Here is a 24,195-nt window from a genome sequence, read left to right as displayed (position 1 = left end):
GCAGTATCAAAACTCTTATCAGTGCCTTTGAAATCCAACACACAAAAAATAGGACTTGTAGGCTCTCAAATTGCAGCTTTCATGCAGTGGTAATGAAATAGTATAATCACTCTGAATAATTCTGCCACCTTTTACAGGTCTCACAGGGTATTATGAATTATAAGGAAACAAATCCCAAAATCTAGTATGTTGGGGTTTGATCTGTCTTGTTTTTGTCATCTGTTAGACTTTGAGTACTGCAGGAGAGTCAGAAAAAAGGGTACCAACATATTGGGTTAAGTTTATGGTGACATTAAAGATGGCAATCCTACTTTACAATAGTACATTTATAGTTATATTTGCTAATAATCATTTTCTTTATCTGTTGTGTATTTGGTGAGGCTTTTGTGGTGGTTATTCTTTTGGGCCTGGCTGAAATTAATGATAAAGAAAACCCTAATTGGAGTTTTCTTGACTAAATATAATTATTTTAGGCGGAATAAGTTGGAAAGGATTCACAAAACTTAGTTAGTTGGACACCCAGCTGCATATGTTTATTTATAGCCTCTACCTTGCTCATTTATTTTCCTACAATATAAAACTGTTTGAAAGTTTAAATTGAAAAACTGTTTATACACTTAAAATAGGAGCCTATTTAAACATAATGGAGTAAATTATGAAAAACAAATGGGGATTATTTGGCATCTTTTGAACGTTACTGAATTCTAGACTTGAAAATATGTGTAGGCTGCTTTTTGTACTTGTGGTAATTTTATCAGTCAGTAGCTGTGCCAAAATCAAAGTACAGTATGCTTTAATTAATACAGGGTTTGGTGTTTCTACTTATGGACACTGATTTTATTCACAATATATAAAATTAAAGCAAGACATGCTAACTTAGTTCCAGTGAAACAGCCTGAAAAATGTGCTCTTTATTATTTTTGAAAACTAGCCAATTAAGGATGAGGAAGTAGATCTTTACTGAGGTAGCTCCTCTGACACTAAAAGAGATGATTGTGTCCTGTCTGCTCTTGGCGTTACAAAAATTACATTGTTGGGTGATTGAATAACTTTGTCATGAAAAAGCTTATTTTCTAAATCAGCGTTGGCAAACTATGACCTGTGGACTAAATCCTGCCTGTATTTGTAAATAAAGTTTTATTGGAACATAGCCATGCTCATTCATTTACATGTTGTCTGTGGCTGCCTTGGTGCTACAATGGCAGTGTTGAATAGCTGCAGATCAAATGATCCATAATGCTTAAAATATTTCCCTTTTCTTTTTTGGGACATCTTTATTGGAGTATAAGTGCTTTACATTGTTGTGTTAGTTTCTGCTGTATAACAAAGTGAATCAGCTATACGTATACATATATCCCCATATCCCCTCCCTCTTGCATCTTCCTCCCTCCCTCCCTATGCCACCCCTCTAGATGCTCACAGAGCACCGAGCTGATCTCCCTGTGCTATGAGGCTGCTTCCCATTAGCTATCTGTTTTACATTTGGTAGTGTATATATGTCAGTGCCACTCTCTCACTCTGTCCTAGCTTACCCTTCCCACTCTGCATGTCCTCAAGTCCATCTCTACGTCTGCGTCTTTATTCCTGTCCTGCCCACAGGTTCATCAGAACCTTTTTTTTTTTTAAGATTCCATATATATGTATTAGCATACGGTATTTGTTTTTCTCTTTCTGACTTACTTCACTCTGTATGACAGACTCTAGGTCCATCCACCTCACTACAAATAACTCAATTTCGTTTCTTTTTATGGCTGAGTAATATTCCATTGTATATATGTGCCACATCGTCTTTATCCATTCATCTGTCGATGGACACTTAGGTTGCTTCCATGTCCTGGCTATTGTAAATAGAGCTGCAGTGAACATTGTGGTACATGACTCTTTTTAAATTATGGTTTTCTCAGGGTATATGCCCAGTAGTGGGATTGCTGGGTCATATGGTAGTTCTATTTTTAGTTTTTTAAGGAACCTCCATACTGTTCTGCATAGTGGCTGTATCAATTTACATTCCCACCAACAGTGCAAGAGGGTTCCCTTTTCCCCATACCCTCTCCAGCATTTACTGTTTGTAGATTTTTTGATGGTGGCCATTCTGACTGGTGTGAGGTGATACCTCATTGTAGTTTTGATTTGCATTTCTCTAATGATTAGTGATGTTGAGCATCCTTTCATGTGTTTGTTGGCAATCTGTATATCTTCTTTGGAGAAATGTCTCTCTAGGTCTTCTGCCCATTTTTGGATTGGGTTGTTTGTTTTTTTGATATTCAGCACATGAGCTGCTTGTATATTTTGGAGATTAATCCTTTGTCAGTTGCTTCATTTGCAAATATTTTCTCCCATTCTGAGGGTTGCCTTTTTGTCTTGTTTTCCAAGATTTTGGATTATCTTTACTATCATTACTCTGAATTCATTTTCAGGTGGACTGTCTATTTCCTCTTCATTTGTTTGGTCTGGTGGGTTTTTACCTTGCTTCTTCAGCTGCTGCGTATTTCTCTGTCTTCTCATTTTGCTTAACTTACTGTGTTTGGGGTCTCCTTTTCGCAGGCTGCACGTTCGTAGTTCCCGTTGTTTTTGGTGTCTGCCCCCAGTGGGTAAGGTTGGTTCAGTGGGTTGTGTAGGCTTCCTGGTAGAGGGGACTGGCTCCTGTGGTCTGGTGGATGAGGCTGGATCTTGTCTTTCTGGTGGGTAGGACCGCATCTGGTGGTGTGTTTTGGGGTGTCTGTGACAAACTTATTATGATTTTAGGCAGCCTCTCTGCTAATGGGTGGGGTTGTGTTCCTGTCTTGCTAGTTGTTTGGCATGGGGTGTCCAGCACTGGAGCTTGCTGGTCATTGAGTGGAGCTGGGTCTTAGTGTTGAGACAGAGATCTCTGGGAGAGCTCTCACTGATTGATAATTACATGGGGCCAGGAGGTCTCTGGTGGTCCAGTGTCCTGAACTCAGCTCTCTCACCTCCAAGGCTCAGGCCTGACACCTGGCCGGAGCACCAAGACCCTGTCAGCCACACGGCTCAGAAGAAAAGGGAGAAATAAAAGAAAGAAAGAAAAAGAATAAAAAGGTAAAATAAAATAAAGTTATTAAAATAAAAAGATACAAAAATAAAAAAATATTATTAAAATAAAAAAATTTTAAAAAGTAATTAAAACAAAAAAAAAAAGAAGAGAGCAACCAAACCAATAAACAAATCCACCAGTGATAACAAGCACTAAAAACTAAACTAGGATAACCAAATAAATCAGAAACTAGTCAGTTGCATACAGCAAACCCCAAGTCTACAGTTGCTCCCAAAGTCCACTGCCTCAATTTTGGGATGATTCGTTGTCTATTCAGGTATTCCACAGATGCAGGGTACATCAAGTTGATTGTGGAGATTTAATCCGCTGCTTCTGAGGCTGCTGGGAGAGATTTCCCTTTCTGTTCTTTGTTCGAACAGCTCCTGGAGTTCAGCTTTGGATTTGGCCCTGCATCTGCATGTAGGTCACCTGAGGGACGTCTGTTCCCGCCCAGACAGGACCGGGTTAAAGTAGCAGCTGATTAGGGGGCTCTGGCTCACTCAGGTTTGGGGGAGGGAGGAGTACAGAATGCGGGGTGAGCCTGCGGCAGCGGCAGAGGCCAGCATAATGTTGCACCAGTCTGAGGCGCGCCGTGCGTTCTCCCCGGGGATGTTTTCCCTGGATCCCAGGACCCTGGCAGTGGCGGGCTGCACAGGCTCCCGGGAGGGGAGGTGTGGATAGTGACCTGTGCTTGCACGCAGGCTTCTTGGTGGCTGCAGCAGCAGCCTTAGCGTCTCATGCCCGTCTCTGGGGTCAGCGCTGATAGCCGCGGCTCGTGCCCATCTCTGGAGCTCATTTAGGTGATGCTCTGAATCCCCTCTCCTCGCGCACCAGGAAACAATGGTCTCTTGCCTCTTCGGCAGGTCCAGACTTTTTCCTGGACTCCCTCCCGGCTAGCTGTGGCGCACTAGCCCCCTTCAGGCTGTGTTCACGCAGCCAACCCCAGTCCTCTCCCTGCGATCCGACCTCTGAAGCCGGAGCTTCAGCTCCCAGCCCCCACCTGCCCCGGCGGGTGAGCAGACAAGCCTCTCGGGCTGGTGAGTGCTGGTCGGCACCGACCCTCTGTGCGGCAATCTCTCTGCTGTGCCCTCCGCACCCCTGTTGCTGCGCTCTCCTCCGTGGCTCCGAAGCTTCCCGCCCGCCCACACCCTGTCTCCACCAGTGAAGGGGCTTCCTAGTGTGTGGAAACCTTTCCTCCTTCACAGCTCCCTCCCACTGGTGCAGGTCCTGTCCCTATTCTTTTGTCTGTTTTTTCTTTTTACTTTTGCTCTACCCAGGTACGTGGTACGTGGGGGAGTTTCTTGCCTTTTGGGAAGTCTGAGGCCTTCTTCCAGCGTTCCGTAGGTGTTTTGTAGGAGTTGTTCCACATGTGGATGTATTTCTAATGTATTTTTGAGGAGGAAGGTGATCTCCACGTCTTACTCCTCTGCCATCTTGAAGGTCCTCTCAAAATATTTCCTATAATTTGGCCCTTTAGGGAGAATCATGCTGATCCTGCTTTTTATCTAAGTCTTTTGTAGACAGATCATGTTCAAGTTATGGTGGAGGTTTATATGGTTCATATTTTTGTGTTTAACTTTCCATTCTGCTTCATTCTAAGAAAGAATACTTAAAATCATTTTGAGTGTTAGTTTCCAGCTTTCTCTTCAAAAGTAGGTATAATACCACCTTACAGGGTAGCTATGAGGAGTCAATGAGAAATGTAAATAAAATCCTTACCAGAGTGCCTGGCACCCCGGAGGAATTCAAGTGGTGGGGAGATATAATCAGGGAAAGTCTAGGTGTCTATTTGGGTGATTTAGGATGGCATGTTTTTAGAGATTCTGATTTGTCCACAGAGCTGGCTGTGGAAGCCTAGTTTATGCAGGTTCTTAATGTAACATTGCTGATTAACTTCCTTCCATCCTTTTCTTCCTCCCTCCTTTCCTGTGTCCCTCTTTCCCTTTCTCTTTCCTCTCCTCCTGCTGACCTTTGTATGTTGCAGGAAAAATGGGGTGTGAGAGCCTGGTCATGTCCCAGCTCTTGGGTGAGTCTCTGGGATGGGCCACCAAGTGAGAGTCCTTGACTTTGTGCAGGAAAAAGTTCAAGAGCAAACGAGCCATAGTAAAATGAAAGCAGGTTTATTTAGACAGAGACACACTCCATCTTAGAAGGTGAGAGATGGCCCCAGGACATGGAGTCCTCTTGAAAAGTGAGTGGTGCTGGGCTGTGAGGGGGTGGTTAGTTTTTATGGGCTGGGTAATTTCATATGCTAATGAGTGGGAGGAATATTCTAATTTCCAGGAGTTGGGACACCACCTACTTTTTGGCCTTTTACAGTTGGCCTCGGAACTCTCATGGCACCTGTGGGTATGTCATTTAGCATATGCTAATGTATTACAATGAGTGTATAATGAGGCTCAAGGTATACTGGAAGTCAAATCTTCTGCTATCTTGGGCCTAGTAGGTTCTAATCAGTTTTGGTCATATCCTTTTCTTCTTAATGGTTGTGTAATTTTTTTAATGGTTGTGCCCTGCCCCCTTTCCTTCCTGTCTCAATACCTTTCTCTCCTCTGTTTCCTTTTTGGTATATGTAAGCACCGGTACTAAATTTAGTTGGTCAGTAGAGACTTGTAGAGTATGCAGAGAACCTAACACATAGAGGATTTTCCATTATTCTTAGTTCCATTCTCCAGGAAATAGAGGAACTCCATCATCTTGTGATCTCCCTCCCTGCCCTCTTTATTCTTATGTGATAATGTGTAGTAGCAGCTATCTAGGTATATGTAAAATCCATTCCTACCACAGCAAATTTTAGGGCAGATCTTCAGTTTTGTCTTACCCCATGATGCCAAGGACTCACTTTTAGACAAACATAGTTTTCTTCTAGAAGACAGGACAGATAGATGATAGATAAACTCTCCCTAACATTTTGAAGGAAACTTGAAGATCTAGTGATGATAAAATTGACCCTAGCAGTCTTCCATTGCAAGCACCCACTTAGTTGTTTTCTTGTTTCATGAAAACATAAATTTAAATTTACTTGACAGGTATTTTTAGAAGATTAATTTGAAAACTGAGACCTAACCCTTTCACGTTATTTTAAAACAACATTAATATAAATGAGAGCAAGGAAAAAGAATCTTAGAATATTTTTTGTTTTTATTGGCATTATTATTATTTTATGGTTGCATTAATTTTGTAGGTATCACAAGAAAAGATATGGAAAAGAGGTGATAGTTATAGCATTAGCAGACCCATAGGTAAAAGTTAACAATTATCCACATTTCTTAAGGTTTTAGGCCCCCTCATTTGAAAATGTTTTTATCTGTAGTGAATTTAATTCTATTTTTAATTCAACTAAATTCTTTTCTTTGTGGTTTAAAAAGGAGTTAAAATCAGTGAGAATTTCTCAATGAATGTTCCTACCTTTTTAAAGCTACTGACTGACCTAAATTTAGTACCAATGCTTACATACATCAAAAGGGAAACAGAGGAGAGAAAGGTATGAAGGTCAGTAGGAAATGAGGAAAGAGAAAGGGAAAGAGGGACACAGGGAAGGAGGGAGGAAGAAAAGGATGGAGGGAAGTTAATCAGCAATGTTACATTAAGAACCTGCATAAACTAGGCTTCCACAGCCAGCTCTGTGGACAAATCAGAATCTCTAAAAACATGCCATCCTAAATCACCCAAATAGACACCTAGACTTTCCCTGATTATATCTCCCCACCACTTGAATTCCTCCGGGGTGCCAGGCACTCTGGTAAGGATTTTATTTACATTTCTCATTGACTCCTCATAGCTACCCTGTAAGGTGGTATTATACCTACTTTTGATGAGAAAGCTGGAAACTAACACTACAAATGATTTTTTTTTAAGTATTAAACCCAAATTTTATATATCACCATTCTATTAAAGGTAATGTGTCCTTCCTCCTTTCTCATTTATTTTACAGTAAGCTGAGATTTTTGGTAGAGGGAGATATTAATCCCAGTCCTCTGTGAGTCACACAGGGACATTAAATGATTTTCTTAGAATTACAGTTTGAGTCACTGTAAAGTTAGGGACATAAATTTGAATGTACCTTGTTTTGTCTATTTATAGGAACCAGACAGTGAGGTTTAAAAAGTAATTTTGTATCTGGAAATAGGTAGATAACATGGAAGATGAGAGATTGTTTAGTTTAAAAAAATTTTTTTTGAGAGGTTGAGTTTTATCTTGCCAGGATACAGGGAGAGAGCGGGGAGGGTTGTATGTCTTGGGGAAACATAACTCAAAGGCATATAGTTAGTATTAGCATTCTGTTTGCTTGTATATGAGAAAAAACAATAACATTGATTTAATCTGTGAAAGAAGAAAGAGCAGGGGGGTGGTGGGGGGGAGAAGAATAAAAAGACATATTTGGGAATAGTGAATTTTGTTTGTCTTTCTTTGTTAACCTGCTGATTAACTGTCAGCTAGTGAAGAGACCAGTCGGGATATTCTGCCCTTGGGCAGCTGGGTGGATCATCAAGGAAAACAGTTTTAGTTGTTTATGAATTCTCTGGAAGACATCGGGTTTTTAACTGTGACTGGCACGTAAGAGGTTGTCTCTGTACTATGCCTGCTGCTATCCTCGTTAGCATTTCCATGCCAGATTTGCATCAGCATTTCTCACTTGCTTTAATTATGGTCTTGTTTCTATGCTTTTTTTCTTTCATTTTGTATTCTTTGGTGTGTTAGATGGTCTTTCCAGAAGTTAATGCTCCTTCTTGCTGGGGTTATGTTTGCTGTTGTAAACCATTATTTTAACATTGTGTGCAAGTAATTTGTTAGTTTTCAGATCAAAAAGTCTTAGTCTGTTTGTGAGTGTATGGGAGATCTGAACCACAGTGTTTAAAGTGGATGCAGTGGATTTCTTTAGTCAGTTATCTAGAAGAGATTAGTAAACCAACAAACAATATTTACCCTGAGCAGTTTATGTTCTTTTACCTTACTGTTGCTTTGAAAGTTTAGGTTATGATTTTGGAATATTTTGCAAATTGTCTTTTCTGTAGTCAGACCTGCTGTTTTTGTGCACTTTATCTTTGATGAAGAGTGGGGAAAAATCTGACGGTAAATTCTGTTTTCTTACAGTCAAAGGCTGTTGGTTTGCTAGATGTGGATGTGTATGGCCCTTCTATTCCGAAGATGATGAATCTGAAAGGAGATCCAGAGTTATCACAGAGTAAGTAAAAAAGAGAGAAGCAGTATGACAACAGTTACACTTCTGTTTAGTGCCTGCGGAGTGTCAGGCATTGTGTCACGCACCATGTGTACCTTATACACACTATAATATAGTAATTCTGAAATCAGATGCGGGGCCAGACTGTCTGGGTTTAAATTCTGACTCTGTCACTGATAAACCGTGTCGCTTTGAATGAATTGTTCAACCTCTTCGTGCCTCAACACCCCCATGTGTAAATAGCATTAACAATTGTACTTACCAGACAGAATTGCTGTACATAATCACTCAATTACGAAGTTGCCGTAAGTGTAGTCCGTTCAAAGCACAGTGCTTGGCACATCATAAGTGGTCAAATTCAGCTCATCATCCTCTCTGTATATAAAAATGTGTGAATGTATGGGGGTATTTGAATAGAAAGTATCTAATATATTTGTGTTAGAAGAGCTGAAAATTATTTTCTCTAATCAGATATTTGTTATATTTGTCTTAAAGTGTTTTTGAAAAAAACCATAGAACTTTAGTTTCTCTCCCCAGCCTTCACTGCCATCAATAGGACAGACTAATTTTTTGAGTAAATCTTTAGTATTTACTGATCTTGTTATTATATTTTCTTACAAAGCTATTAAATATAAAGCTTTAAGAACAAGGAAATTCTGTGATCAAAAAATGAAAAATTGGAACAACTGGTAACTCTTCTTGAAAAATAGTTTTCAGTGAAATTAGTTTATTAAAATTTATTTCTAATTATAGTAAGAGTATAAAATTGAATAATTTCTTTTGTTTCTTATTAGACCTTTTATTGTCCATGAATCTAGGACAAAATGCCTGTATTTAATGCCGGGTATTTATTGGATTTTCTGTGTACATAATAGAAGTTTTTTTTTTTTATCGTTGTCATTAAAAGTTAGGTAATTAGACATTGTCTGCTATTTAAGGTGCTTTTGTTTGTGCTGTAGTTGTTGAAATCAGTTACAACGTTAAGTTCTGAATAACCATTTATCAGATAATAAGGATTCTCCCTATCACTTTGAAGGAAACTTGAGGCTCTAGTGATGATAAAATTGACCCTAGCAGTCCTACATTACAAGCACCCACTTAGTTGTTTTCTTGTTTCGTGAAAATATAAACTTAAGGAAGCTAAGTTATTCTAGTTTCTTTGTTCTTTGCCCTTTTAGTGGAGTGCATACTTAGTTTGCAAATATGTGCCGTGAGGCAAAATGTCAAACTTACACAAAGAAGGAGTAATGAATTTGTGTACTTTAAATGATAGACTTGTTATATCTATCTCTTGATTAAAGTAATGTGAAAACTAGTGCCTGTAGCACATGAGTGATATAGCAAAATGGAGCCCTTGGTGTCAGTTTTTTCTTAAGTAGTCTGTTCAGTCTATGCCAGTGTAAATAGTTGAAGTGAACTTTAATGTCTTTCTTCTTGTTTTACTGAAGCTGTAATATTAAATTTGATGTTTGCAAATTGGCTGCTATTAAATAGGCTTTCTGGTAAAAATGAGCTACTGGAAATCTTGGAAAACCTGAAAATAATACTTTTTTGTGTGTTGACAAGCTGATCTTAAGTCCCCAGAAATAAACTAAATGATTAAGGCATTCACTTAAAAGAATGTGGATTCTTGAAAGCCCATCTTATAAATTGTTTTTTGAATCTTAAATAAACCTGCCAGCATTATACTAATTGGCATCATTTTGACATTTTTACATTTTTGTCAAGTTAATTTATCCTGTATTACTCTCTATTATAGAAAACACAATGCACCGTGGAATTATCTAATTAACAATAAGAAAAAAGATTTGTTTTCAGCAGTTCAGATTTTGTGGAGCTAGAATGGTGAGCAGAATCTTAGCTTTATAAATGTTCCTCTGTTCCTGGACTTAGCTAGACAACCATAGGGGCAGTGGGACTTCAGGATTGTCTTTTTCTCTTCATTATTTAAGCAGACATATGGTCATGTAGTTTTGGTCAACTTGTTCATTTTAAAACTCCATGTTAAGGTTGACAGATTCATTCTCTTATATATTTTTTCTTTTTGAGGAGACTATAGAGAAACCACACTTCTTGTACTTACGATATTTTAGCCTGATTACCAAGGGAAATTTTACATTTGATTCTGGAGAAGTGAATTCAGTAATTGAAGAAAAATTTAAGTTTATAATAGTTTTGGATTTCTTAGGTTGGGAATATTTCTATCAGCTTAAAATGACAATAGTGATTTGTCTATGTTAATATGCAAAATTATGGTAATGGAAAGTCTAGCCAGTTTGTAGAAAGAGTATTGTACAAAACCCTCAACAGGTTGACATTATAGTGGCTGCAAGTGACCAGTTGCTTTGGGAACCTAATGGAATTTAGAATAAAATCCATATGTGGTTTGAGAAATTATCATCTAAGTGTGGATTAACTTTTTTTTTTTTAAAGAACAAATACCAGTCATTTTTCTCTTTTTTAACTTTCTAAATAACATAATATGCAGATTTCAAAGTACAGTCCTAGAAATTATTGACTAGAAAGGTTTTAAACTGAAATTGCGAGTGAATATTAAATGGTGGTTGCACACAGAAATGTATTGTTAATTCGTTAATGTAATATTCTTTTTTGTTGAGGATTTTTCACTAAGTTTTCTCAACTGACTTTTACTGGTAGGAATCTGCTTTCTTTCACAGTTTTGTGATGATAAATCACCTTCAGAATTCTTGTGAATTTTTTACTACTTAGTTCTACCAAACAATGTCTTTTAGTGTACTTAGCTAATCAAGTAGGAAAATGTTAAGGCCTGTGGAGAGAGGTTACTAAAATTGAAATGTCAAGTAACTTTATTGGGGATGACACAGTGATTATTAATGATTGACTATGAGACTTTTTTTTGAGTAAGATTCACTTTTCTTTTGTTGTGGGCTAGAAATTTTGCACTCATGTCACAGTATTCTGCTCTCTGTCCTAAGGTATTAAGTATTTTCCAAGTTTAGGAATGAATGTGTGTATGGGCTTATGAGACAGAGAAAATGTGGAAAATCAGCTTGGGCAAATGACCTTTAATAACAGCACTCATCTCCAGTAAGAACTACCAGGAAGTGACTAAGATTTCTTTAAGATAATTTAAGTGCATAAAGAATGAGAGTGAATTCTACTCATTCCTGAAATTACCTTGTTTCCTTCCAAGGCAGAGAGTTAGGGGTGTTACTGAAGTTATTGACATGGATGATTAAATTCTGATCCAGTGGTTGGAGCTCCCAAAGCTTCTCATTTATAATTTGCTTCTTCTGGTCATTGTCTTGTGGACCCTTGGGTTTCATCTGACGCTAGAGTTCCTCTGATTATCTTTGGGAAAGATTCTGGGATGTATTCCATAATCACAGTGTTATAGAAATAACTTTTTTCTTGCTGCCTTCCTGGGTTTTGTTTACAATCTCTTTTATACCTAGAATATTAAGGCAAAGTGTAAATCAGGGTTGAAGGATTCTTAAAAAGTTTGGTTTGCTCTGGCTTTAGGCACTTTTATCTTTAAAATATCTCAGAGATGAGATCTGTTCTTTGAAGAATCCTATCACACTACTTTATCAAGACCAAAGTCCATCCTTTGCTTATTGTTTCTTGCACGGGTCATTGGGTAGGCTGAACTAAATACCTTTTTAGTGTGGTAAAACCCTTTTCCTTTTTTCTTTGACAGTCCTGAGCTGAAGAATAGGCAGCCTCTTTTTGGAGTTCTACTTGCTCTGCTGCAAACCATCTTAGCCAGGGGCTACAGCAGGTGAAGTCATTGAAGAATGCTTTATTTATCTACAGAACAACTAAGTGTATTTTAGTAGCTATTGCCTGTTAATTTTTGTTTTCTTTTACGGGATGGCAGCAAACGGTGTTGACTGGATGTATCTGTGTATATGTCAAATAGTCCTTACTCTTTGAGTTTCTGATTAGCACCTGCCCCACGACAAGATTGGTGTCCTTTTATGCCTCCTTCGCTTTTTGAGTTATATCAGAGGGCTGCCCTTAGATGTGTAGATTAATAGGAGGGTACATTTGTAATGTGGCTATATCTTTCAAGGCTATTTATACTTCATATTCTCTTTTCCCGTCTAGTTCCAGACTGGAAAAAATGTTTGTTTGTTTGTTTTCTTATTTCCTAATCTTTTGATCATACTTAGTGTTTCTCAACATTATCAGCACATTTTCAATATCTTCTCTCAGATGAGAAAAATTAAAAGAAGCTTACTACTGTTAGGTATTGTGAGCGGAGATAGCTTGCAATTTTATTTATAATACTCTAGTTTTACTTATGTAGTCTCTGAAATTTTTGCGTTTTAAAGTAGAACCCATTATTGCTGATTCATAGTTACAGGAATATTTTAATAAAACATATGCTGCTTCCCCCCCACCCCCTTTTTTTTTTCTTTTTGGGCTAACAGGAAAGTAAAGCATTTAGAAAGGAAAGTAGTTCGGTGAAAGCAGGATGTAAAATGACTTTTGAAGGTGGAAGATTTGGGGAATATTCATCCGTGAATTGGGAACTCCATGGGAAAAGGCAAGAGATCATTAATAATGAAATTATACTAAGAGGCATGAAAAGTTCTGATGGTCTAGATTTGGTGAGGCTAGCAAGAGAGAAGAGAAATTAGACATGCTACCAAAAGAAAAAAGTGATGAAATAAGGCATCTTTTTCACTTTCCTTTTGGACTTCCATTCTGGATTTTGTCTACGTGGTATGCGTTTATACAGGGTATTGGATTGAAATGACATCTTGTTCATCAAGATTGGATAGATTTTGTACACCCATGTTTATAGCAGCATTATTCACAGTAGCTAAAATGTGGAAGCTACCCATGTGTCTATCAGCGGATGAATGGTTAAGCAAAATGTGGTATATACATACAATGTAGTATTATTCAGCCTTAAAAAGGTAATTCTGACATAAGCTGCAACATGGATGAACCATGAGGATGTTATGCTAAGTGAAATAAAGCCAGTCACAAAAAGAGAAATACTGTATGATTTCCCTTATATGAGGTACTTCGAGTAGTCAACTTCATAAAGACAGAAAGTAGAATGGTAGTTGCCAGGAGCTTGGGGGAGGGGGAAATGGGGAGTTATTGTTTGATAGGTATAGAATTTCAGTTTTATAAGATGAAAAGAGTTATGGAGAGGGATGGTGGTGATGGTTGGACAACATTATATTTAATACCACTGAACTGTACACTTAATAATTAAGATGGTAAATTTTATGTTATGTACGTTTTACCACAATTTTAAAAAATGGGAAAAAAAATTGGGTAGATTTGTTCTGGCAATATTATCAGTACTGGACATAACAATACAGGGTTTCTTCAATAAGTGTCTGTGGTATCGACCCAGTGAATCAATCTGTTCTTTAAAAGAGCAATCATTACAGAACTGGGAGAAAATAGAATAGTGATGTTTGATTGGGAGACTTAACAAGCTTAGCTGTAAACCTCTGATTTTCAGTTTGGAAACTTCAGTAGCCTTCAAGTTGTTAGGAATTGTAGCCCAAAGTTACATTTTCACGTCACGAAAAGTGATAGAGCTTATTATATTCAAAATTCTTAATGCTATTGTTACCTATATTACCGTTTGTAACATTACCAATGTTATAAAGCCCTCTGTGATCTGGTTTCCGCCTTCTTTCTACTTCTACAGGCTCACTTCCAATAAACTTGCCTTGTTGTTTAGTGAACACTAGTCACAGTGGCCTCTGTTGCTCAAAAATGCCACGCTCTGTGCTGAGGACCCTCGTGTGTTTTATTTTCTCTGCCTGAGACACCTTCCATCTCTGCTGTCTTCCACCCCTGCCCCACAACAAGTTTCTACTATCAGGTCTCAGTTTTAATGTTTCTTCTTCCATGACTCCTTCTCTCACTCATCACTCTCCTTATTGCAATTGCAAGGGTAGTTTTTGAATTATCTGTCTTAATTTTAAAACTTTTATTTATTTATTTTTAGAAATTTATTATTTATTTATTTTATTTAGGGCTGGGTCGGGTCTTCATTGCTGTGTGCGGGCTTTCTCTAGCTGCGGCGAGCAGGGGCTACTCTTCATTGCGGTGTGCGGGCTTCTCATTGCGGTGGCTTCTCTTATTGTGGATCACGGGCTCTTGGTGCACGGGCTTCAGTACTTGTGGCACGTGGGCTCAGTAGTTGTGGCTCACGGACTCTAGAGCGCAGGCTCAGTAGTTGTGGTGCACAGGCTTCGTTGCTCTGCGGCATGTGGGATCTTCCCGGACCAGGGCTTGAACCTGTGTCCCCTGCGTTGGCAGGCGGATTCTTAAACACTGCGCCACCAGGGAAGTCCCCTGTTTAATTTTTTAAATCTCCTCTACTAGGCAATACAACATTCACAGAGCAGAGGCTTTCTGGCTTGATTTGTTTCGCTTATGCTTGGTTATATAGTAGATGCTCAGTAAATCTTAGTTGTAAAGATGAAGAAGTTTCCTGCTAAATTTCTTGTACATTAGCTGCATATTTTAGTTTCTGCTTTGGGTATGTTAGTAACTTAATTTGCAATCATAATATATATATTTTAATGAACAATATGGACAGTTTTAAGATGTTATCTTAGCAGTTAATCTTTGTGATATGTGAGTGGCTGTCTTATACTACTTTTGTCCATTTTTAGGAAAAGAGAAAGAATCTATATGGTTAAGGCATTTGACTTTTGAGAATTATGTTACATGGAGTGAAATGGTTGCGCACATTGTTTCAGTGTGGTAGGACAGTGCCAGTCTTACCTCACATTTTAGTTTTGAAATGTTGAGTACAGATCTGCATACTCATAAGGGGTAGAGTCTTGTGGGTCCTGAATTTGGGCCATGATGGAAAGGACAGTGTCCAGAATGCCAGCTCTAAGACTAAGAACAACCTGAAAAAAGAGAAGGAACTAGTGTCTCAGCGTACACCATCATTCTTTTCCTCAGACCATCCACATTGCCAGGCTAAAATAGTGCATGGACAAAGATTATTTTTTGAGTGTATTAGTGTAAAGATCTTATTTGAGACTGTTTATTCTGGAGATTGGTATTTGTGATAGGTGTGGAGAAATGGTGAGTGAGGAAGCAGTGATGGTAGGTTTTGATTTTATTCTGCTGTCTCTGAGGTCTTTCAGTTAAGGAAAAGAAAGCAGAAATAGCAGCTTGCGGTTTAATGGGCTTTGGGATCTCCCTTGCAGTGTACAAACCACAAACTTTTCTTGAAGTGGTGGAATGTCTTAAACTGGGTTCCCCAGAAAGCAGAGCCCTGTAGAGTAATAATTTATTAGGGAGTGCCAAACCGGACTGAGGAAGGAGAAAGGGAGGGAGAGCCAATATGAAAATGCGCTATCTAGCTGGCTGTCGCTAACTGTGGCAGCTTGCTTGATTGCATGGGATTGTGTAGACTCCATCTCAAGACAGTGTATCTGGGAGAAAAGGGGAACAATTTATCTAATGGTATCCATCTTGCAGTGACCAAAGGCTCACCTCAGGAGGTATTAATTCACCTGCATTTCTGAGCTCTGTATGAGTAAGTCCTGGCAGAGACCTATGGTGTCTGGCGATGTCTCGTCCTTCAACACAAAAGTTTTGGGGTGGCATGTGAGAGGCACACAGTATATAGGCCTGAAGCAAGGTAGTGTCAGATAGTTCCTCTGTGACACTGGTCAGAGTCCAAGCAGAGCTGGTTGCCATAGTGGTGGCTGGAATGAGAGATGAGTGAGGCTAAGAGGGCCTGGGGTGATGCATGTGGGGCTTCTGAAAAATGGGGATGGAGGCAGGAAGCTGAGTATCAAAGTCTAGATCTGAAAATTTGGCTTCTTTATGCTTGGGGTTTATGGGGGACATGTAATGCTGGTTTGTTGTAAGCATAGTAGTATTACGGGGATTGGTATTCTATTAGAAGGGCTAATAGGGCTAAGTTTTAACTCTTGGTTATAAGATAAAGATAGATCCAGCTATAAGCCACTTTCTTATTTCAAACAAACAATTGCACAATTTGATACTGTGTGTTGTACACTTGATCCAGAAGCCTCACGTAAGCAATAATGTTCTTACTGTCAGATTGGACAAGAACAGAAACTAAAAATTGAGATACCAGTCTTAGTCATCAGGAGGACATGAGTTCAGATGGCTCCGTTTGAATATTTTAGTGGGCACCATAGTCATTAGAGGAACAGTTGGGTTTTTTTTCTATCACAGATCCTGTGGCTGAAAAAGCATACACATGCACATACCTACATACACATATATATTTAAGTAAAGCATCCTTAAAATTTTTGTTACTTGTAGCTTAACTAGCACTGGCTTAAAATAAAAATGTTTGCTGTTAAACTATGCTTACTTTAGACCTACTTTTAAAATTTGCAATTGTATCAAAAGTGAAATGTTGAAGGAGACATTATTTCCGTTTATTTAGCAAACATTTATTGGGTATCTTTTATGTAGTTAGTAGACATGAGAAATACTTGGTTCTTTGGCTATCAGCTCAAATAAGATTTGATCCTTGCTCTCAGGAGCTTAGAGTAAGACATTAGCTAATGATCGTAAGCATCATAAGCATAAGTAAATGCTGTTACAGAAGTATAAGCCCTTTTTTTGTGAACCCAGAGATGGTGACTCTAAAGTGGGAATTTAGGGAAGACTTCCTGGAGGAGGTGATTTTTGAGCTAACTTTTGAAAAATGGGTGAACCAGGAGTTTGTTGTAAGAAGGGGTTGAGGATTGAAGGTGAGAAGGACAGTCCAGGCAGAGGGACTCTCATGTGTTAACAGAATTCAAGTTGTTTGGCATGGCAGAAGTGAAGAGTGTCTGTGGGTGAGTTGCAAGAATAAGCCAGAAAGGTAGGTCAGGGTACTATCATAAATTCCTTCTTGTGCTTGTTTGAGGAGCTGAAGTGTAATTCTAAGGCTATGAGAAGCTATCATGAATTTTAGGGGAGTGACACTGTCAGTTTTGAATTCTAGGATGATTGCTTTGGCAGGATTGTGGAGGAACAGTAATAGGACTAGATGAGAGGTAGAGCCAATTAAGATGCTATTACATTGATCCAGGTGAGATATAATGAGGCCTGATTTAAGTCTGTGTTAGTAGAAATGGAGAGGGAGGGACCCAACTGAGGTATTCAAGAGATTGAATGAATAGGGTTTGGTAATTCATTGAATATGAATGAGAAAAAGGTCTTTAGGATGGCTTCTGGATTTCTGGGTTTAGTGACTGGATAGATAGTTGTGTCACTCATCAAGATGGAGCAGATAGGAAAAAGGAATAAATTTAAGGAAAACAGTGATGAGTTAAGGTTTATGTTGAATTTGATGTCCAAAGAGAGTTAGTCATCAGGTGATTGGAATGTGTTGAGAGTTAAGGAGAGAGGTTTGGGCTAGAGATACAGATTTGGGAGTTAGTGGTATATATATAGGTGATAGTTGAAGTTGTTAGTTTAGATCAGTGATTCTCAACCAGGAGTGATTTTGCCTCCCCCCCACCCCCCCAGAGGCATTTGGCAATGACTAGAGACATTTTTGATTGTCACAACTGGGGGATCTAGTAGGTAGACACCGGAGATACTGCTAAATATCCTGTAATGCACAAGACATCCCCTCACAACAAATTATTATCTGGTCCAAAATGTCAGTTCTGCTGGAGTTGAGAAATCCTGATTTAGATAAGGTAACACAAAAGAGTTTTAGAGAGAGTCAAGTACGGTATAGGAGTGAGGATAGAATTTGGGGGAGATAACCTAAGGTGATCAGAGAAAAACTGAGAAGGAGTGGCCAGAGAAATAGGAAGAAGACAAGGAAAAAACTGCACCCTGGAAGCCAAGGGGGAGTTTTAGGGTGAAGCGGTCAACATTTTCAGAGAGGCTAAATAAGATAAGAATTAAAAGTTATGTTTTAAATTTGACAGTATGTCCAAGTTTTCAGTTTACTAAACTACTATTTTGAAGACGTCAGTGTACAACTTGTGTTGTGCTTCTTGAAGAAATATATTTTATAAAGTATTTATATTTGGCCTTTGGGAAATCAATCATTTGGGAATCATTTATTGAGTATGTCTATAATGGTACTGTGCTGTGCTCCAGGGAAAAAAGATGAGTAAGATGTAAACTATTCTTGAGGCGCTCACAGTGGGAGTGATGGGAAATGTCAGCACACTAAGTACCGTATGAAGCTATGAACAGAGAACCATGCAAACAGAGAAGACCTTCTAATATTTCTGTGATGTAGTCCAGCCAACCCTGGATCCTGATAAGGCTTAAAAGAGCAAAAGACTTGGGCATATTAAAAAAATTAATGGAAAGATTATGTTTATCTTTTTTATTTTGGTGTTAAAAAATGCACATTGAGACTATGGGTGATACCTTCTATCTGTCATAAGCAAAATACGTATGGGATGTTTCATTTATAAATCACAACATAATCTACCACCTTCTACTACCTCTACCCCAAAATAGCCCTTTATGTTTCAAATGTGCCTGAGGCTTGTCTCATTTCTGTAACGTTCCTCCTTCCTGTCTACCCACTTCTGTTTCTTTGTAATTCCAGGCAGAGATGGTAAATGGTAGCTGTAACTGAGGGCTGTGGGGAGTTGGGGGTTTTCTGGAGAACCTGTAAGTTTATCCTAGAGTTGGCTTTTCCTCTTAGCTATTCCTTTCCTGCAAAACAAACCATAGTCCTCTCCCTGCCTCCTAACCCTGAGTTTGACCAGAGGTGAAGTGAGACTTTTTCCCAGAAATTTGTGTGTTTTCATGGTTAATATTTAGATTATAAATCTGTTTACTTCTCTTCATACTCTTCTGACTGTTCCATTATAGTATAATATAGTGCAGTAGTTCCTCAAACTTTTTGGCCGGTGGGGTCTTCTATGCTCTTTTTTTTTTTAAATTTTTTTGTTTTGTTTTGTTTAAGTATTTTTAATTTTTCATTTATTTATTTTATTTATTTATTTATGGCTGTGTTGGGTCTTCGTTTCTGTGCGAGGGCTTTTCTCTAATTGCGGCAAGTGGGGGCCACTCTTCATCGCGGTGCGTGGGCCTCTCACTATCGCGACCTCTCTTGTTGCGGAGCACAGGCTCCAGACGCGCAGGCTCAGTAGTTGTGGCTCACGGGCCTAGTTGCTCCGCGGCATGTGGGATCTTCCCAGACCAGGGCTCGAACCCGTGTCCCCTGCATTGGCAGGCAGATTCTCAACCACTGCGCCACCAGGGAAGCCCTCTTTTATGCTCTTAAAAATGACGATCCCCCTCAGTTTTTCCTAATGTAGGTTATATTTATTGATGTTTATCAAGTTAGAGTTAAAACTGAGAAATTAAATAAACCTTGTTCATTAATTCATTAAAAGTAACAACAAACTCATACTTCTTAACATACATTTTAATGAAAAATAACTATTTTCTGAAGTAGAAAATTAGTGAGAAAAGTGGCATTGCTTTATATTTTTGTAAATCATTTATATGTCTGACTTAACAAAAGACTGCTAGATTTTCCTATCTAGTTTTTCATTCAGTCTGTTGCAATATGTTGTTTTGGGTCAAGCAGATGAGGAAATTCCAGGCTCACACAGACATGTAGTTAGAAGAAGGGAGGCTATTTTAGTAGTCATTTCAAATAATAAATGTCAATTTTCTTCTTTGATACTACACCAAAATTTGACAAGTAGTAGTTTCTTTGTTAAAAAGTTCATTTTATTGATATAGTTGATTTACAATGTTGTGTTAGTTTTTGCTGTACATCAAAGTGATTCAGTTTTATATATATATATTCTTTTCCATTATGGTTTGTCACAGGATATTTTATATAGTTCTCTGTGCTATACAATAGAACCTTGTTGTTCATCCATCCTATATATAATAGTTTGCCTCTGCTAATCCCAAACTCCCATTCCTTCCCTCCCCAACCCGCATTCCCCTTGGCAACCACAAGTCTGTTCTCTGTGTCGTCTTTCAAGTAAAAATGGTGATCCATGAAAAATATGTCCAGTTAGCTTACAACTCAAACAATTGCACAAGTGCTTTCCCTTGAGAATTGTAATTCAGTGTGCTGCAGAGGTGCTTTATTTGTACTTCCCATTTTGTCACACAGAATTTTAAGAAGATGTGTACTGAAGGGTCAAGATTTAATAAATTAAATAAATTTCACTACTTCATCCAGGACTGGCATTTATTTTTACTGTAGTTCATGCTGGGGAAGAATATGAAGACTATTAGTACAGTTTGGTACCACTGTCTTGATTTGTACTAAGGTGCCGTCAGTTCTACCCATCATTGCTTTTCGACCATCTGTGTAAAAGTTGACCCAGAGGAAGGCCAAATAACATCTTAGTATTTTTATGAAAACAGTCTTACCCACTTGGATCATCTGAAAGATTCTTGGGATCTCTAGAGGACCAGAGACTGTACTTGGAGACCTACTGGTTTAATGGAAAGTTCTTCAACCAGAAGTTAGAAGTCTTGGTTTCTAGTTTGGTAAGCTTCATGCTTGTTATAGATTTCAGGAAATTATTGACCTCATTTTTTTTTTCTTCCTTTTTTAAAGTAATGTGGAAGTGAGTGCTTTACAAATGAATTAGTTTGTGTCTAAAGTCTGGAAATATTATTTAAATGTGGCACTTTGTAAACAAGTCCTGTAGAGAGTTGAACTAGGTCTTTTCTCTCTTTGTTTACTATATTGGCATTAAGGTACCTGGAATTGGTAACCTATTTTTGAAAAACTTCTAGCTAATTTTTCAAAAATATAATACTTGAATATGATCATCATCAACACAGACGCTGCAGTCATGTTAGAATGTAGACTATAAGATACAAAAAATGTCCTCAAGCTGCTTGTAATCTGATTAATAAATGCTCAGAAATAGCAGTATAATGTAGTTTATGCTATCACATAATTGGTTTAAAGAATATAGGAGACCAGAGAGGGCAAGGGGAGGTAGAAAATGGCTTTATGAATTTGATAGAATTAAATTGGACCTTAATGGAAACAGGGAAACCATATGAGCCAAGGTGCACAGAAAACACATCACACTTCTCAGTGAAGCTTTCCCCTTCCCAAATAGCTGTTCCCAGTTTCCCTCTTGCATTCCCTCATCCCTTTCTGTGGTTTGGGACATAGTTTTTCTTATACTTCTTAACTTTGGACCACTCTGAGGCCTATGATCTGTGCTGTTATTAAGACAGTGTGCTGTGGTGGGAAGCTCTTGGGCTTTGGAGTCTCACTGACCCAGCCCCCAATTCTGATGGCACCATTTACTGCTGTGTGCGCGTGGGCAAGGTCTACAACTTTGAAGGCTGTATGAAAAATAAGTGAGATAATAAATTTAAAGGTTCTCAGTAAATGCTCACCGCCTTTCACCATCACTGCAAGTAGTCAGTAGCAACAGAGGATGCTTCAATTAAGGTGATAGCATGCTCTGATGAAATTTATCGGTTAGATGGGGATAGCAAAAGAATCATTACAAGGGAGGCAATAAGATATAGTTGTTACCATAGATTTTAGAGTCTGAGAGACTTGGAGTCAAATCCTGACTGCAAGCTATGTTATTACCTTTGTTTACTTTGAGCAAGTTGACTTAAACTCTCCAAGACTTAGTTTATTTATACAATAAATGGGATTGGTTTTAGGAAGATAGTCAGCAAGGCCCACCTAAGTATTTGTGTCTTCTTTAATTGAAAATGATTTTGTTCAGCCTCAATTGTCATGAATATCTTGACACACTCTGCCCAGTTCAGGAGGTCCATCCATAGAAAAAAGACTAAAATATTTATTGTCTGGTTCTTTACAGAAAGAGTTTGCCAGTTCTTATTATATGCAATTAAGTTACCTGGAATCAGTTTGATTCTTTTGAGGACAGCTTTTAAACTTCGAGTGGGTCCAGAGCAGCCTTTAGCCTAGGGCTAATTTACCCCAGAACTACTCTGATTCCTTTCAGAGGACTCTACCATGTATTAGGAGATCTTTCCTCTCTGGTTGGTGGGAGCATAGAAACTGTTTCCAGCTGTATGTGATCTTTGGGAACTGCAGCTCTCTGCTGATTCTTTCCTCAGTCCCAGGGAATTTCCTCTCACTCATGTGCAGATGAATACTCAGCTAGAGACTCCTCAGGTCCCCTGTGCAGTTCTCTGTGTTGCTCTCTCCTCTCCGATATACTGCCCCGTAAATTCTCGCTGCCTTGGCTTCACCTAACTCTGAATATTTTTTTCTCAGTTCAGCAATGTTACTGGGCTTTGTTTGGATTCCCCCTTCCTGTGCTGCAGCCTGGAAACTGCCTCTAGGGCAGTAAACTGGGGCAGTCGTAGGACTCATCTTCTTGTTTCCCTTCTTTCAAGGATTGTGGTCTTCCTGCCTATTGCCCTGTGTCTGAAAACATCGTTTTATATGTTTCGGTCCAGTTTTCTAGTTTTTCAAAGTGTGCTTGTGTTGGTGGGGCAGGGGGGTGGAGTGCTACGGGAGGTAGTTACAGGGTAAATCCTGCTTTTACTTTTTCGTGGCCAGAAGCAAAGTTATGTTCATAGCTTTTTCTTTTTTCTTCCTGTATACTCTCTAGGAAGTCAGATGAGTCCACAATCTTTACAGTCACCTTTTTTTCATAGCAATTAAGTGCCGTGGCCATTTGTATTAGTCTGGGCTCTTCAGATATGCAGAACCAATAGGAGGTACAGATAGATAGATGGATAATAAGGAATTGGCTTATGTGGTTAAGGAGGCTGAGAAGTCCCAGGATCTGCAGTCAGCACGCTGGAGACCCAGCAGAGCTGATGGTATATTCTTGTCCAAGTCGAAAGGTGTGAGAACCAGGAGAGCTGGTGGTGTAAATTCCAGTCTGAGTCTGGAGTCAGGAGAAGACTGATGTTCCAGCTTGAAGCCTGGCAGGGAGGGTATATTCTCCCTTACTCTGCCTTTTTGTTCTGTTTAGGCCTTCAGTGGATTGGATGAGGCCCGCCTACACTGGGGAGGGCAATCTGCTTTACTCAGTCTATTGATTCAAATGTTAATCTCATCCAGAAACACCCTCACAGGCACACCCAGAATAATGTTAAACCAAATATCTGGGTACCCTGTGACTCAGTCAAATTGCCATAAAATTAACCATCACATCATAGGATCTCCCAGTTTTGCCCTTCATCTGATTTGTATAATCATGAATCTTGAAAACAGTAAATGCATTCCCTTTGGTCCCATTTTCTCCTGCTATGGAGATTATTCCTGAGTTTCTAGAGTAATCTCAATCTCATTTCAAAGATCTATTTCCTGGGGTCACTTTCCAACAAAAACGCAGAAGCACTTTTCAAATTATTTGAGAGAGACTGTTTACAAATATGTGGAAGAAGTGTGGGAAAACCACAAGAGGTAGGATAATAACTGTTGATAACAGTTGAGCAGTTACCTCTAGGCCTGAAGAGGTGAGGGGAGGGAGCATATCAAACCTGGAAGGAGGCAGTCCTCGTAGAGATGGCTGTCTTGGGAGGAGCAGTAGACACTCGGTAGAGGCACCCAGCCAGCCCAAGATCACCCCACAGAGAGAAAACCAGGAAATGAAATACCCAAACCAACCCCCCCCACCGCCTTCCTCTTTCTGATCTGCTTTTGATGCAGTCCATAGAAGAACCCCTGGGTCAGAGAGAGGGTGAACTGGAGGGGCAAATGACAGATAGTCAGCAAAGTCAGGGGAGCTGGGTTATAGTAACCACCTGGCCCCTCTCCCTCAGAAACAGAGGTGTTTCAAGATGCAAACCTAGGATTTGAAATGAGAGGAAATCCAACTTACAGATTGTCATCTTTCTGCCTTTTTGTATATATAGTCACTCCCAAGTTATTTTCTCTGTGTGCACTGGAGAATTGATGAAAGCAGGGAAGGAGAAATAATGTTAGATTACCTAATTTGATTAAGGGCATCAGCAGGTCTCTGTTATTTTACAGATAAGGAGAGTGAGATAAAAAATTAATAAAGTTTGCCCAGGGTAATGGGCCAGAATCTAG

At 39.0% G+C, this 24,195-nt stretch overlaps 1 protein-coding gene across 4 annotated transcripts in view; it reads left to right on the top strand.

Annotated features, from left to right (window-relative positions):
- Window positions 1-24,195, top strand: part of NUBPL (NUBP iron-sulfur cluster assembly factor, mitochondrial) — a 438,815-nt gene that overhangs the window by 142,456 nt on the left and 272,164 nt on the right. For all 4 annotated transcript variants that reach the window (XM_082384184.1, XM_082384183.1, XM_082384182.1 and 1 more), the window contains one exon: window positions 8,147-8,237. In XM_082384184.1, the coding sequence (XP_082240310.1) occupies window positions 8,147-8,237 (91 nt within the window). The remainder of the gene's footprint in view (window positions 1-8,146; window positions 8,238-24,195) is intronic.

The sequence above is a fragment of the Balaenoptera borealis genome (genome assembly GCF_965194805.1).
Source record: "Balaenoptera borealis genome assembly, chromosome: 3".
NCBI classification, from domain to species: Eukaryota; Metazoa; Chordata; class Mammalia; order Artiodactyla; family Balaenopteridae; genus Balaenoptera; species Balaenoptera borealis.
This window is presented reverse-complemented; position numbering and strand designations above follow the sequence as displayed.